The 15,453-nt window shown below is 38.8% G+C and overlaps 1 protein-coding gene across 7 annotated transcripts; it reads left to right on the forward strand.

Annotated features, from left to right (window-relative positions):
• The first annotated feature begins 100 nt into the window (after positions 1 to 100).
• On the forward strand, positions 101 to 12,854 carry LOC121366656 (neutral ceramidase 3-like). Of its 7 annotated transcripts, XR_005957191.1 has the most exons (7): positions 740 to 1,259; positions 2,650 to 2,810; positions 4,638 to 4,750; positions 5,782 to 5,876; positions 8,575 to 8,667; positions 11,747 to 11,845; positions 11,953 to 12,854. XR_005957191.1 is itself a non-coding variant. In XM_041491018.1 (4 exons), exons 2-4 carry the CDS (start codon positions 8,617 to 8,619, stop codon positions 12,091 to 12,093), a joined length of 291 nt encoding a protein of 96 aa, XP_041346952.1. In that variant the 5' UTR covers positions 6,841 to 6,877; positions 8,575 to 8,616; the 3' UTR covers positions 12,094 to 12,854. The 7 variants fall into 7 exon arrangements, 1 of the variants encoding a protein (XP_041346952.1); XR_005957190.1 differs by lacking the exons at positions 740 to 1,259; positions 8,575 to 8,667 and adding an exon at positions 101 to 183; XR_005957193.1 differs by lacking the exons at positions 740 to 1,259; positions 8,575 to 8,667 and adding an exon at positions 590 to 721.
• Positions 12,855 to 15,453: the final 2,599 nt, after the last annotated feature.

Genomic DNA, 15,453 nt, shown 5'->3' on the forward strand with positions numbered 1-15,453 from the left:
AATATGAAGCAAGCCAATTTTAATTTTAGTAAATAGAAAAAGGCTGTATTGGTTGAAAAAATAATGGCTACTTGCCTTTTCTGTGTATTTCAGGGATCACACCGTTATTTCAGCCAATGAGCGACGTGTAGGCGACGAATTTAGTTCCATGAAAAAGAGTACCTCTTTTCTTTATTTTATTAGGTTGGTGTCTGAACATACTTGACAGTATGATTATGGAATATTGGAAGGGTAACATTGCCTCTTGATTTTGGCATATCAAACTGACAGTAAAGTAAAGTAAAGTTTGTTTTATTTAACGACGCCACTAGAGCACATTGATTTTTAATCTTATCATCGGCTATTGGACGTCAAACATATGGTCATTCTGACACTGTTTTTAGAGGAAACCCGCTGTCGCCACATAGGCTACTCTTTTTTACGACAGGCAGCAAGGGATCTTTTATTTGCGCTTCCCACAGGCAGGATAGCACAAACCATGGCCTTTGTTGAACCAGTTATGGATCACTGGTCAGTGCAAGTGGTTTACACCTACCCATTGAGCCTTGCGGAGCACTCACTCAGGGTTTGTAGTCGGTATCTGGGATCCAAACCCAGTACCTACCAGCCTGTAGACTGATGGCCTAACCACGACACCACCGAGGCCGGCCCAATTGATGGATGTCCTGTAGAGGTGTTCTTTAAGAAAACAAAACAGTTCTCTGATGTACATCATTAAAGGGTGTGTACTACCAAATCAAATCCCATAGACGACAGTATTAACGTGTGGCTAAAACTCCTACCTGCAGCTTATCAATCGACATAAACGCCACAGATATAAATGCCAACACCCTTCCCCCTTTGAAGTGAATCAGAAAGAAGAAAAAAATGAGGGTCAGGTTGCACATTTCAGACATAACTGGTAGTGTCTATGACTACCCTAGCTCCAAACAAAATTTGAGTACTTTTTTTGCAATTACCAGTGTTCAAAATTGAAATTTTTTTGCAGTATCCCAATTGGATACCAACATTTTAAAATCTGGTATCCTACCTGAGAATTTAGTATCCCACTTTTGGATGTGGTAACCTGATATTCAAATATGAAGCAAGCCAATTTTAATTTTAGTAAATAGAAAAAGGCTGTATTGGTTGAAAAAATAATGGCTACTTGCCTTTTCTGTGTATTTCAGGGATCACACCGTTATTTCAGCCAATGAGCCACGTGTAGGCGACGAATTTAGTTCCATGAAAAAGAGTACCTCTTTTCTTTATTTTATTAGGTTGGTGTCTGAACATACTTGACAGTATGATTATGGAATATTGGAAGGGTAACATTGCCTCTTGATTTTGGCATATCAAACTGACAGTAAAGTAAAGTAAAGTTTGTTTTATTTAACGACGCCACTAGAGCACATTGATTTTTAATCTTATCATCGGCTATTGGACGTCAAACATATGGTCATTCTGACACTGTTTTTAGAGGAAACCCGCTGTCGCCACATAGGCTACTCTTTTTTACGACAGGCAGCAAGGGATCTTTTATTTGCGCTTCTCACAGGCAGGATAGCACAAACCATGGCCTTTGTTGAACCAGTTATGGATCACTGGTCGGTGCAAGTGGTTTACACCTACCCATTGAGCCTTGCGGAGCACTCACTCGGGGTTTGGAGTCGGTATCTGGATTAAAAATCCCAAACCTCGACTGGGATCCGAACCCAGTACCTACCAGCCTGTATCAAACTGACAGATGCATATCTGCTTAGCTACAGGCAAGACCATTGTTTGCTATGCCTGTGGTACATATTATATTTACCAAGAGTACCATGTGCTTAGGAGAGTGGATAATTACAATTGCAGGTGGCGAAGTATCAATTTTATTTGCTTAAATCCTGTCACAGAGGCTGTTCTCTTCATGTCAGGTAGTATGTAGTACCTACTGTTAATAATTTAGTGGGTGCTTGGCTTTATATTTGTACTGTCACCAATGTATAATCAATAGTGGTGAGATACCTAAACACTATTTTACCAGTGCATAGCACCGGCCCGGCCGTGACCATGTTGTAATTGGTGCAGACTTCACCAGCCATGTGCTTTCGTGTTCTCAGAGCATCGGCACACACTAGGCTACACATTTTTGTTTTTTGAAGTGTGGTGGATATTTTAATCGGCACTAATTAGCATAATAATTAAGGAAATATAGCATGAATGCACTGTGGATAGCCAACACTTTGCATAAAATTAATAGAAACACAAGACAGTAATGTAAATAATTGTGTATTATGGAATGGATATATCAGACATAAAAATATGGCATATGGTGTCATGAATATTAGACTGCCAGGTCAGGATAAAACAGAAGCCAATTAATGTTCACAGGCTTCGATACATGATTCATGTCAAATCAGTCACTTTACCAAAATCTTTTGATGTTTCTCACTTATGTCACCACAGTTTGTGTGTCAATATACACCACTTAAGTCTAGAGCCACATGTAATCAATAATCAAAGGCAGCACTGTAGAAATATGGTTCCAAAGAAATGTTCAGTCCATGGTATATATCCAGATTGCATTTTATAATAGTTCAGGTCTTCATTACTGTGATTAAACATCTTTAGAAGCATACCACAGTGTATAATTTTGGAATCATTCATGTCCATTTTTGCTTTCAGGAACTCGCCTGCCTGTGCACCACCTCCAGTTGAGATCCGTGTTGGTCGGAGAAGTCTAATGTCACTGGGAATTCCATCCGCATCCTTGACCATGTATGACTGTCTATCACAATGGTGTACCACAGTGTTGAACTCTTCTTGACTAAGTCTCTTGGTAACTGGTATGTTGTCGCCTTCAGGCTTAAGCCACTTTGTTTTAGTAACACCTATAGTTCTTTTGAACAGACATTGGTGTCCCTTTTGAAAGGCACCCTTGTTGTGCAGGTTTTCTGTTGGATTTTTCTTTCGCTTCATTGTTAGCACACTGGGTGTGGTACATTCTCTTAGGATAAGGAAAACTGTGAACTTTTGTATCTCTTAGCATGTAGCAGTCTTCAGTGGAATGGAACCTGTGGTGTGTGTTATGTTAATAAATACTCTCATGCAGTAAACTGACGCGTGTTCTGTTTTGAATTTGTGTATGATTGTGGTCAGTTCTCTCAGCCATCAGATACTTTAGGCTTCAGTTCACTCCCAGTTTGAAATTGCCCATGTGTCCTGTTGACAGCTGCCAGTGTGCATACTTCCCTCTCATACTGTCCCAAAATAACCTTTTTCTGGCTCACTTGAATTTGCCAAATCCAATATTTAAATTAAGTTTTTAATAAAAGTTCATGCATATGACATATTAAAATATGCCAGTACCCAGTATGGTCTTGTAATTTTAATGTGACCATTTCATAAGGTTCTGCTGTCAGTACCCCCCATTATACAACAGCAAACATTTGGAATGTCACCTCCATGTTACAACTTTGGTCAGGTGAACTTCAGGTGTGGAGAAGCTTAATTTTCTATTATTTCAGCCCAGTGTTGCTAACCCCCGGGCCAATCTTCATGGCCTCTTGCGTTAATGCATATTAAAAGACATGACCAAATTTGGTGTTTTCCTACTCGGTATGCGTCATAGTATGTCATGTGTCAAAACTGACCAGCTATCCCATTCCAAACCCCCTCTTAAGGGATCACACCGCTATTTCAGCCAATGAGCGACGTGTAGGCGACGAATTTAGTTCCATGAAAAAGAGTACCTCTTTTCTTTATTTTATTATGTTGGTGTCTGAACAGACTTGACAGTATGATTATGGAATATTGGAAGGGTAACATTGCCTCTTGATTTTGGCATATCAAACTGACAGATGCATATCTGCTTAGCTACAGGCAAGACCATTGTTTGCTATGCCTGTGGTACATATTATATTTAACGAGAGTAGCCTCCCCTCCATTAGCCCATGTGCTTAGGAGAGTGGATAATTAAAATTGCAGATGGCGAAGTATCAATTTTATTTGCTTAAATCCTGTCGCAGAGGCTGTTCTCTTCATGTCAGGTAGTATGTAGCACCTACTGTTAATAATTTAGTCAGTGTTTGGCTTTATATTTGTACTGTCACCAATGTATAATCAATAGTGGTGAGGAAATATTGTTATGGCATAGCTTGAAACTACTGTTAACTTCGCCGGTAAATGACGACTTTATTGGTTCAACAAATAACTTTTTTTTACAAGACATTATATGGTATCCCGGCGGGATACTGGGTTCTTGAAGTCTGGTATCCAAAATTAAAATCTGCTATGCCCGGGATATCAGAATACTGTTAATCTCAAACATTGGTTACCCCATACATGCTCCAAGCACAAGGCTACTTGACAGTTGTACTAGATGAAATAAAATTGCATGCATTTTTTTGCCAAGATAAAACTAATTTTATTTTTACAACCAAAACTAATTTTATTTTTACAACCAACACGCTCACATTTATCACCAATCACAGGACTTGTGATGTTAATTTCTATCAAACATTGGGTGCATCTCGACCTTTGACCCAGCCGGAAGTTATTTGGTTTAGTACTACCTAAAGATGTTTTTGAATTTACCAATAATTTAAACATTAGAAAAAACTATTGTACAACAACACAAGTGTGTATGAAAGTACTGGTTTTCCGTTCTCTAGGTGATACTTCAACAAACATATTCTGGAACACTGTCCGCAATCTGCTGCAAAAACCAACAGCAGCTCAAGTTGCCCGTCATCACCCAAAACCCATACTGCTTGATACTGGCGAGGTAACTACAAAACGCTATTTGATAGATGGGAGATTATTATACGGAGCAAGTGTAATCATTTCTTTATTATCAATGTTATTATGTATGAATAACGACTGTTGGGAGATGACCAAATGACGGCATTTTCAGAAATATCATTTTAGTAAGCGACATCTTGTAAAAATTATATATATTTACCTTTATAGAAAAGTACATCTAATGACCGACGAATGACAAGACAAAATAAAGTTACAATGACTGTTACTTTATTAAAGGGACATACCCTAGTTTTTAAACAATAAGGCATATTTTTTACTATTAAAGCTGTTTTTGATAACTGAAATCGAACATTACTTAGATTGTATTGTTTAGCTTATCCATTTCCATACATTCGAAGTGTTTTTGGTCATCCTTGTGTTTCTAATATCACAAAATGCATGTCTCATATTTTTTTAAACGCACATGCGTCTGAGAAGTAACAGTTATAGTGAAGTTTTAGTCTATTTTTAGAGTGTATTTCACCATTTCAAAGTCACACACTGAACTGTAACTTTATCCAAATGTTTTACAGGTTTGTAGATTAACTAAACTTAGTGTGCATTTTCATGGGCTGAAACTAGGTTATGTTCCTTCAATGAAATATAAAATGTGATTATAAATTTCACATACAGAGAGCTAAGACTGCGGGAAACAAGGTCATGTTATGTATGATGTTTTCTAACATTACATCATTGGTTGGTCATGTGATTACTTGTTATTACAAGTGTGCTTTGGATGGTTTTTATTTTAACTCTGTTGTGTTGAACCATGTGAATAATAAAAATAATTACAAGCTTTATTATTAAAATATAAAACTAGGTTACTGGGATCAGAATAAGTATGAAAAGTATGTGTCTCCAATCATGGTTGAAAAACACTAATATGGGGTTATTTCTCCAAACAACCATTTGCATGTCAATTTTTAAAATGAGTGTGTGCATGTTTTTTTTTTTAATGTAGACGTTTGGCTTTTGCTATTAAACTTTAATTATGTATGGCAATTTGTGTTGTAGATTAGTTTCCCATATCTATGGCAACCACAGATTATTGAAGTGCAAATCTTGAGACTTGGTCAGCTTGCCATCATTGCTGTTCCAGCAGAGTTCACGTATGTTTTCATGTCTTTCACCATTACAATAAAATTACTGCCTGGGACTGACATAGTGTATTGCTAGTGTCATAGTAACACATCAGGGGTTTCCCCAGGGCTGTTAGGCGTAGCGGCCCGACACGCCTTGGTCCGTAAAGTAAGCACTTTGACGCCTTGATTTGAAGTACTTTAGAAAAACAATTATCACAAGTACGCGCATGGCAGTCGACTACCTCTTGCAAACAACTTGTGTACCAGTATACCAAGCACACCTAATCACTATGACAGGTAAAACACTTCCTAACTACTTAACAATGGACCAGTCGTCTGCTCACAATCGGTGTTTGGTAATTTTACCACTTCTACTGGGACCCCTAATCCGTCAGGAAGGTGCTTACGCGTAACGGGATTTCCGTGCTGAGCAATCGTTGTCGTTCGCGTATTCTTTTCTGTAACTCCATAAGGGAAATATCATCTTCCGATGAGGAATCTTCGCGTTCGCGGCATAGTCGTTGAGTTAGCATTTCGCGATTTGTTTTGGGGAGGCTATCAGTGTCGGATTCGGATTCGGATTCTGGTGGCATGACGTAAGTTTTCCGTCTCGTTGGTCGCTCGGTTTTCCGACCTGTCGCTTTGGGTAGATCCCATTCATCCAGAGTAGCTAGACGTAAGTGTTCGGCGTGGGCCTTCGTTTCTGTGCCCGTCAGTTGATCGCGAATTGTAAACATGACTGGTGACATCTGCTGTACTACGTGGTAATATGGTAGCCATTTTGGTTCCAGCTTGCTATGTCGCTGGTGTTTCTTGTAATATACTGGCGATCCCACTGTTATTGTTACCGGTTTGACATCTTTATTTATTCGGAAAGCTTGGCGTTCTTTTGCGTGTTTCAAACGGAAGTGAACCAACACGAATTACTTATGTTGATTTTCTAATGCTATTTTGCATGTATTTCCAGCGGGGTCTCAAAAGATTGTCGAGAGGGAGTACTACATCGTGGTTATACATCAAGTAGTACGGTGAGAATTTCGTGCTCTCGCTTATATTGAATCGTATGGCTGCTAGGGCTTGATTAAGGTGTACGTCCCATGTTGTTATGTCATCCTTAATTTTCTTGGCTAACACGTCATGAAACCTTTCTACTTTTGCGTTACTCTGCGGGTGGTAATATGACGTCGTTACGTGGTGTATGTTCAGCGCGGCCAGTGTTTCTTTCATTACCCGATTTATATTCTCGGTACCATTATCGGTTATGATCTCTAAAGGACAACCGAATCTGGGGAATATTTCTTCTATTAATAAGTGTGCGACGTTCTGTGCAGCCTTATCTCTCATTGGGTAAGCTTCTGGCCAACCGGAGTAATGATCAACGAATCCGATGATGTACGTGTTACCTGAAAGGGTTTGTGGGTACAAACCACTGAGATCTAAACTTATCTTCGCGAAAGCATAAGGGGGCGTGTCAGTTATTTGTGCGGGTGCATTCTGTTTTGTAAGCACGCATTCTTGACAGGTTATGCAACAACCTACGTAGTTGTATAATTCCTTGTACAGGTTGGGCCAATAGTATTTTGCCTTGATGTCGTTGAATTCCCATGTGTCCTAATTCGTCATGATGTTGTCGGACTACTCGTTCTCGTAAATGCTGTGGTACGTACTGCCGGAGTACGGGTTCGTCATTCGGGTTAGAGAGGAAATACAACACTTTGTCAATTACCAGGAATTTCGTTTGTTCGCTTTTGCTAAGTGTCCCGTTGGTAATACCTTTAAGGATTTTTAAAATGTCTGGATCATTACTTTGTTCATCAGTCATATTTAAACCATTGGCGGTCACTTGTGGTTCATCGGGCAAATCGTTTAAGTTTATTTCACAGCGTGCAAATTGTTTCGGCTCGAAAAGGTTGGAGTTTAGTGCATCAATTTGAAGGGTATTGTTACTAACATCATTAACTTATTCAGTGTCGCTAGCGGCGGTTGCGACATTAGTTTGTGCACGTGATAATAAATCGGCGCATGTGTTCTCACCTCCCAGTATGTACTCTATCTTACAATTATAGCCGGCGATGCCCAGGGCCCACATTTGGATTTTCTTGTTCTGCATGGGTGCTTCTAACAGGTATTTCAGTGGTCTGTGGTCGGTGCGGATAGTAAACTCTGCGTTATGCAGGTAATGATCTAGTTTCTGAAGCGCATAATGAATGGCAAAACATTCCCGTTCAATTGTTGACCAGCGGTTTTGGGTCTCACTAAGTTTGTGTGACAGAAAATATATGGGACGTTCATTGTTCGCCCACGGCGTTATCTTATCGTGTTGTTCGTCACATTGTTGTACTAGGAATGCGCCTATGCATGACTGACTGGCGTCTGTGTACAAAATATACGGTTTGTTCGTATCGGGATAAGCGAGCAACGGTATAGCGCATAAGCTCTTTTTCAAGGATTCAAATGCTATTTGACATTCGGTAGTCCAGTTAAATTTTGCATATTTCTTTGTTAACGCTACTATCGGTTCAGCGACCTGGGAAAATGTGACTACGAATCGGCGGTACCAACTACACATTCCAATGAAGGAGCGGACTTCTTTTACAGTTGTAGGGGGAAGCATGGCTGCTATTGCGGTAGTCTTTGTCTCGTCAGGTTTCACCCCGTCTTTATTGATCACAAAACCAAGATACTTGGTCTCTGTCTTTAGGAAACTACATTTCTTTAATTTCAGTTTCAAGTTGTGTTGACGTAAGCGGTGAAACACGCATTGCAGATGATTCAGGTGTTCTTCAAGCGTCTCGGAATATATCAGTATGTCATCAAGGTACGCGGTTGAGAACTTCTCGCAATCTTGTAGTACCGTGTTCATTAATTCCATGCATTACACAAACCGAACGGCATTACTGAAAATTCAAATAGACCTCGATGACATGCGAATGCGGTTTTTTCCATGTCATTTTTGTCCTTCCTACTTGGAAATAACCAGATTTCAAATCGACTAACGAGTAATATTTTGCTTTTCCCAGAGAAGCCAAAATGTCATCAATAATCGGTAATGGGTATGAGATGGGTCGTGTTACGGAATTTAATTTTCGGAAGTCTATACAGAATCGTTTTGTACCGTCTTTCTTATCTACTATGACTACCGGAAAACTCCAGGGACTTCTGGATCTATGTATGAGTTTCGCATCTAACATTTCATCAGTAGCCTTATCGACAACGGCGTGTTTATTCAGGGGTGTTTGGTACGGTCGCAATCGGATTGGGGGGTGGTCACCCATGTCGATTTTCATACTGACTGTTTCAGTCCGTCCTAACTCTAAATCGCTACTCGCGAATATATCCAAATTTTCTTCCACTAGCTGTTCTATCACGGTTTTATGTTCCGGTGATACATTTAGTTCACTTTGGTAATTTATCTTTTTTGGGCTCTTTTCTTGAGCGTCGTGCACAACTGCTGCAACGTTAACTACATCCCGGTTGGTTGCAGGTTCTATTCTGCCGATGCTACAACCTTTTCTTAAACAGTAGGTCTTGTTGGTGCTGTTAATTATCATTACAGGTAGCAGGCGTCGGTTTGATAGTTTACCTATCGAATTACCTATCATCAGACCAGGCTGCGAAGCCATGAAGCCTCTCTGATTCGGAGATAATTGATATGAACTTCCCTTCAAGTGGTATGATCGAGCTTTTGCGGTCACATAGCACACCGTTTGTGTGTGAGGTCTGACTACGACCTTTGTCTCACGATGGAAGACACGTGTATGTCTTCGTCAAGGGAAATGTAAGTTTTCCCGACTCTAATGCATCCTAAATCGTAATACAGTCGGACGCCGTTTTTTTACGAGCTAGTCCCGTCCAAGGATCATGTTACGGTTAATGTTCTCGACCACATAGAATGGGTGTTTAATTTCCAAACCTCCCATTTTGAAAGCTATTTCGGAGCAGCCTATTATTTTTAACTTGCTACCATCTACTAATTTTGGAGGATTATTTAGTTTGTTATATACGTCGTGGCGCATGAGGCTCACTTCTGCCCCAGTGTCTACAAGGGAACGAAATCTTTGTTTACCTATTACCATTACGCAGGATGTGGGGTTACCGGCTAAATTTATCCGATACGTTTGTGGTTTACTGTTTCGTTCATTTCGTTTACTTCGCCCATAGGCTTCTTTATGGGAGAAGTTTCTTAGTTTAAAGTCCGGCGGTTGTTGTTCCTCGATCGGCAATCTCGTACCCGATGACCTGTGCGATGACAATTAGTGCACGTACAGGAGGTCTAAAGTGGTCAACGTCCATGGGGACAGGACCTGCATTGTTTCGCGGTGATGCGCGGTTCATTTCGCCCCGCGGTGTCGGTCTATATTGACGTGCGTGCTCGTGGTCGTTGTATGACGTAGTAGGCCTATCGTAATTTCTTATTGGAGCTCTAGCGTGATGTTCGCGTCGGAGGCTAAAACGGCGTCTCAAATTCTGTTCGGCCATCGCCGCGTTTACGGCAGCTCCCAACGAATTAGGATTCTGTCTTATCATGGTTAACTTTAAATAGTCGTGCTCGAGCCCATCTATGAAAAAACTATCAATTGGTTCTGTACGGCGCTGATTCCGTCGACTTCGACTGCATAGGCGTCTTCAGCTAACGTCAAAAGTTGTTCAGCAAAGAACTGGACGCTTTCGTCATGTTCCTGCCTAACGGTACGCAACAACAGATACGCATGCTGTGCGTCGGTCACTTCTCCAAATCGTGACTTTAACTGGGCCCTCATATGTGCCCATGTTTTGTTGGGTTTGTCGGTCAAGTATCTTTGTAGGTGATCGCTGACGGCACCTCTACTGGTGGAGTAAGCAATCAGTCGTTGTTTCCGGTCGCGCACTTTTCTAGACTTTTGATCCAGTCGTTGCATTTCGCTGGATCACCGTGGAACGGCGTTACCGTTTGTGTCGCGCTGTGGGTGTCCATAGTTGTGGACAATAAAGCCATTTGGCCTCCTAAATTTCCGAATAGCGCAGCTATATCCAATTCTGCCATTTTGCTTTGTTTTGTAGTTTTTTGGGTTTTTTAAAAGATTAAATGGTGTTTATTCGTCTCTTAAGCTTTCCCTATTCTGTATATAAACTTGGAAAAAAACCCACCCAATTCTTAACAATTAAGAGTTTTGATAAACCTATCATTATTGTTAGTATTATTCCTTTATATCATGGTTCAATTAAGTAGAAGCTAGAGGGAACAACAAATGGTCTTACCTTTCTGATCTGGCTACACTTATCCGGAGGTTTCCTTCCGCTGGAGGGTTGCTAGGTTCGGTTGCTAGTTTCCTTCTTGTTGAAAAAATCCTGGTCATGGCACCAAATCGGTTCCTGTACCACTACCAGTCGTATGGTTAGTGACACTCTGATGATTCGTATAGTGGTAGTACTCTTTTATAGTCGTCGCTGTACGAGCGCGTGTTGTGAAACACTCGTACAACGGTTGATAAACTCGGAAGATCGATCAAGTTTAAGGAAGATTTTAATAGGTTATAAGTTACACATTTCACAAGGTATAGTTCAGTTCTTCTCTGGGTTCTCGTCACAGAGTTAACTGATAGGATGATCGTGGTTCGGGATAAAATGTTCACAGGAACTGCATCTGCCTCACGTTATCGTCGGATGTTTCAGTTTTACTTTCGTATATCAAATGACATGGTATGTGCTATCCTGTCTGTTGGATGGTGCATATAAAAGATCCCTTGCTACTAGTGAAAAAATGTAGCAGGTTTCCTCTAAGACAGTAGACTATATGTCAAAATTGTCAAATGTTTGACATCCAATAACCAATGATGAATAAATCAATATGCTCTAGTGGTGTTGTTAAACAAAACTAACTTTTAATACCATACAGATTTTCTATATTGTTATTGCAGACACTAAAAGCTGGTGGTTTTCCTGCTGACACTTTATCTGTTATTGCTGGTTTGTCCAATGATTATGGCGATTATGTTGCAACATATGAAGAATACCAGGTGAGTAACTAAGTAAAAATATCAATTTGATGGTTTGTGACAACAATAAATTCATTTCAGGTTTATTGAATATTTACGAAAAACACACACCTTTTTTAAAATTTCAGATTCAGAGGTATGAAGGGGCATCTGAATTTGAAAGAGAAATGATGATCCAACAACTTATCACTATTCTGAATTTCAAGCATCCTGCTGGGGATATGCAGTCCTGCCAGGTGCCCCTGTGCCTGGCAGAATTTAAATTTTGAGTGAAAGTCTGTGTCCATCTGTGATATTTGTATTTTTGCATGGTTCTTTACACTGTTTTCATTTCAATCTTGAATTCTTATATTGATGTTGATCATCACTTTATTTGTTTGCATTACCATAGTTTGACACCCAATAGCCGATGTATTTTTCATGCTGGGGTGTCATTAAACATTCATTCATTCTGCCAGGTGCAGTAGGATGTAGGTCAGTAGTTCAGCTCTGGTTGGGGGTTTTCTGTCCCCTTTACCCCAAGACTGGTACATCAAAGGTTGTGGTATGTACTGTCCTGTCTTTGGAAAATTGCCTATAAAAGATCCTTTGCTGGTTTTTCATAGGGGGCGGTGTTATGTAACTTTATATGCCTGTACCTTTTAGAAATGTGAGGTTATATATTATAAACATAATGCATGCCTATTTTGATGATTTTGTTAAGTATAAACCCCCCTGTACATTAGCTCCGAAAGTTAATGGGGTGCATTTTCACTAAGTTTTTAAGATAAGTTTCCCACCCCACGTTTTTTTTTTTACTAAATACTTCATTATGAAGATATTATTAAGATGATTAATTATATAGGAAGAATATATTAAAACAATACGTCTGTTTTTAATTATTTCTATTTAATACCATAAAGTTTCAAAATAAAGCTATATTTTTCATCTTTATTTTGAAAGTTACAATTCACTCACCAATAAAAAGAAAAACACTTTCATCATCTCTAGTTGTAATTTTATCATTTGAAACCCCTATAGAGAGTTGAACAGTGGTTCCTTTTTAATTTTTATTTTGAGGTGGTTCCTTTTTAATTTTTATTTTGAGGTTTTACGGTATGGTCACTTCTGCACTAAAATAGTTTAAATCATTACACAATCAGAAATTGCTGAATATTTGTTTTGGCAGGTTTTATCATTTGTTTGCTGTAATCCCAGAAGCTAACATGTCGAGGGCAATATGAAAATCTTCCAATTTAGCACTTGCATTTGCTTGCACCTTATTAAGATAGACACACAGATTTGATACATAGTTTTGTATGGACAATGTCTTGTAGTTTTTCTTCAGTCGAAACAGATCACTTGACTTTGGCAGAGACAAGCAGCTATCACGACAGTATCGAACTTCAAGGTAGTGTCTCCTGACTTGGTCATCATGTGATATTGATCTGTCCGCAATGTAAGTTTTAACATCACTGGAATAGGTGAAAGGTCCCCCAAGGGATTTCAGCTTTTCTAAATCCACGTTTCGTCTTATATCGATTTTGAGGTTTTCACACTCTTTTGCTGAACAGTTTTGTTTGACTAATTTATCCTTTTATTTATTCTTTTCTGAACTGTTTCTTGGTCACATTTATCTTTCTGTTTCAGTCGATCCTGGCTTTTCATTTCAAATTTCTTTCTTTTCATTGTTTTTGACCACTGTCTGTCTACAAAATCATCACAATAGCCAATTCTTGGCCCTCTTTGATCATTCAAAAACTTTTTTTCTATTTCAAGCATTTTGATACAGTTTCCCTTTCTAAGATCTTTCTTCTTCTTTCATCCTTAGTAGAAATGTCAAACAAGGTAACCTTTACCCGTTGATTGTATATGTTCATTTTATCCTTCCATTGCTCATTCCGACGCTCAACTCTAGTTTGTACATTTCTGATGAATTCTTTATATAGTTTTTCAATACTTTGAGTAACAGCCTTCACTGTTTGAGTATAAATATTGCAAAACATCCAGTACTCTATTAATACGTAAGCTAAAATTCTTGCAGCATCAGTGACTGATCGCTGAGCTTGACCTGCTCTTTCTGCCCTTAGCAGATACATCATGGCTTCGATGATTGTTTTTTGAACAGGAAGTTTCCCCACCGGCAATGAAGCTTTTTCAATATATATTTCTTCATCAATAATCTTCCGTGACTTTGATCTCATATCTCTGTTTGGGCTGGGGCCACTACTTGAAGTCAACCTTTTTGAAGCCATTTATAAAAATGTTTAATTCAGTGCCAACTGTTTCCTTTAAGAGTTTGACAGAAAAAAAACTAATATTTTTATTTTTAGTAGAAGTAACACTATGATAATTTATGTTTAAAAGAATTGTCTGATTGGTTTGCAGTGCATATTATATAAACAACTGTCTGGCTGTATTGTTGTGACTTGTGTCAAAACATGCAATGTACACAGTCAATCAATGTTGATTGTCATTAACCAAAACCCAAGGATATTGCAGCCTTTAAAAACATATTCAATAAAATAAAACTGCTTTAAAAATAAAAAAAGCTACCATCATAATAAAGGTTTATCATGCTAAATATATTATAACAATCGATTCTACTTTGAATAGTAGAATTTGGTGGTGGTGGTGGTGGGGGGTGGGATTGTATTTCCATAAACAACTATCTCCAATTATGGTTTTTAAAAAAGGCTTTTATCCTACATTTCTTAATACAGAATAAATCAACATGAAATTATCTTTGAAACAGGCTGATAATATTAACGTTTAGCAAATTCTGAATTTTTGGACACCAGGAGCCACTTGATATCTTTGGACCCCATGTACAGGGGGGGTTAGCATATAAAATATGGATAATTTTAAGTTGTTTCACAATTATAAAAGGTAACCCCATATTTTGAGATGGTACAGGCTATAAAAAGTATATTTTTTCATATCAACCCCTCCCCCTATTTTTCATTTGGAGTAGCCCATGTAGCAGCAGCAAGCCTCTTCTTTCTCTTTGTTGACCAAATGTCTAAATAACCATGTGTTTGTCACCAAATAGGGAGTGGGATTTAGCTCAGTCGGTTAAGTGCTCGCTTGAGGTGCTTGTGTCGCAGGATTGAATCACCTCTGTAGATCCATTCAGCTAATTGGATTTTTTCTCTCATTCCAACCAGTACACCACAACTGGTCAAAGGCCATGGTATGTGCTTTCCTGTCTGTGGGAAAGTGCATATAAAAGATCCCTTGCTGCATAACGAAAAATCTAGCGGGTTTCCTCTGAAGACATATCAAATGTTTGACATCCAGTAGTCGATGATTAATCAATGTGCTCTAGTGGTGTCGTTAAGCAAAAACAAACTAACTTTAGTCGCCAAATAATCAATTTAAAATGTGTTGAGGTGACAATAAGCAAATTTTCCTTTCTCCTTCTGCCAGGGTTCCTATCTAACTAGAACAGATGTTAATGAATTAGTGTTAGTAGTCACTGTTACAATATACTATAACTAATTATAAGCAAAGAATCTTTTTATGTTAATAAATGTGTATTAGCCAACTGGTGAGTTGGCATTTTGAAAAGTAATATTTTATGGCATTGGAAGTTGTTATACTAAATCTCTTACCAATTCTGTTTTTAAATTGGGTTAAGTTTCTTTCCT

This window comes from Gigantopelta aegis, unplaced genomic scaffold (assembly GCF_016097555.1).
Source record: "Gigantopelta aegis isolate Gae_Host unplaced genomic scaffold, Gae_host_genome ctg6508_pilon_pilon:::debris, whole genome shotgun sequence".
NCBI classification, from domain to species: domain Eukaryota; kingdom Metazoa; phylum Mollusca; class Gastropoda; order Neomphalida; family Peltospiridae; genus Gigantopelta; species Gigantopelta aegis.

Coding starts and splice junctions, on each gene's coding strand:
- LOC121366656 (XM_041491018.1), top strand. CDS start 8,617: ATGATTCAGGTGTTCTTCAAGCGTCTCGGAATATATCAGTATGTCATC. Junction 8,668..11,746: donor TATATCAGTATGTCATCAAG/GTACGCGGTTGA, acceptor TTGTTATTGCAG/ACACTAAAAGCTGGTGGTTT. Junction 11,846..11,952: donor CAACATATGAAGAATACCAG/GTGAGTAACTAA, acceptor TTAAAATTTCAG/ATTCAGAGGTATGAAGGGGC.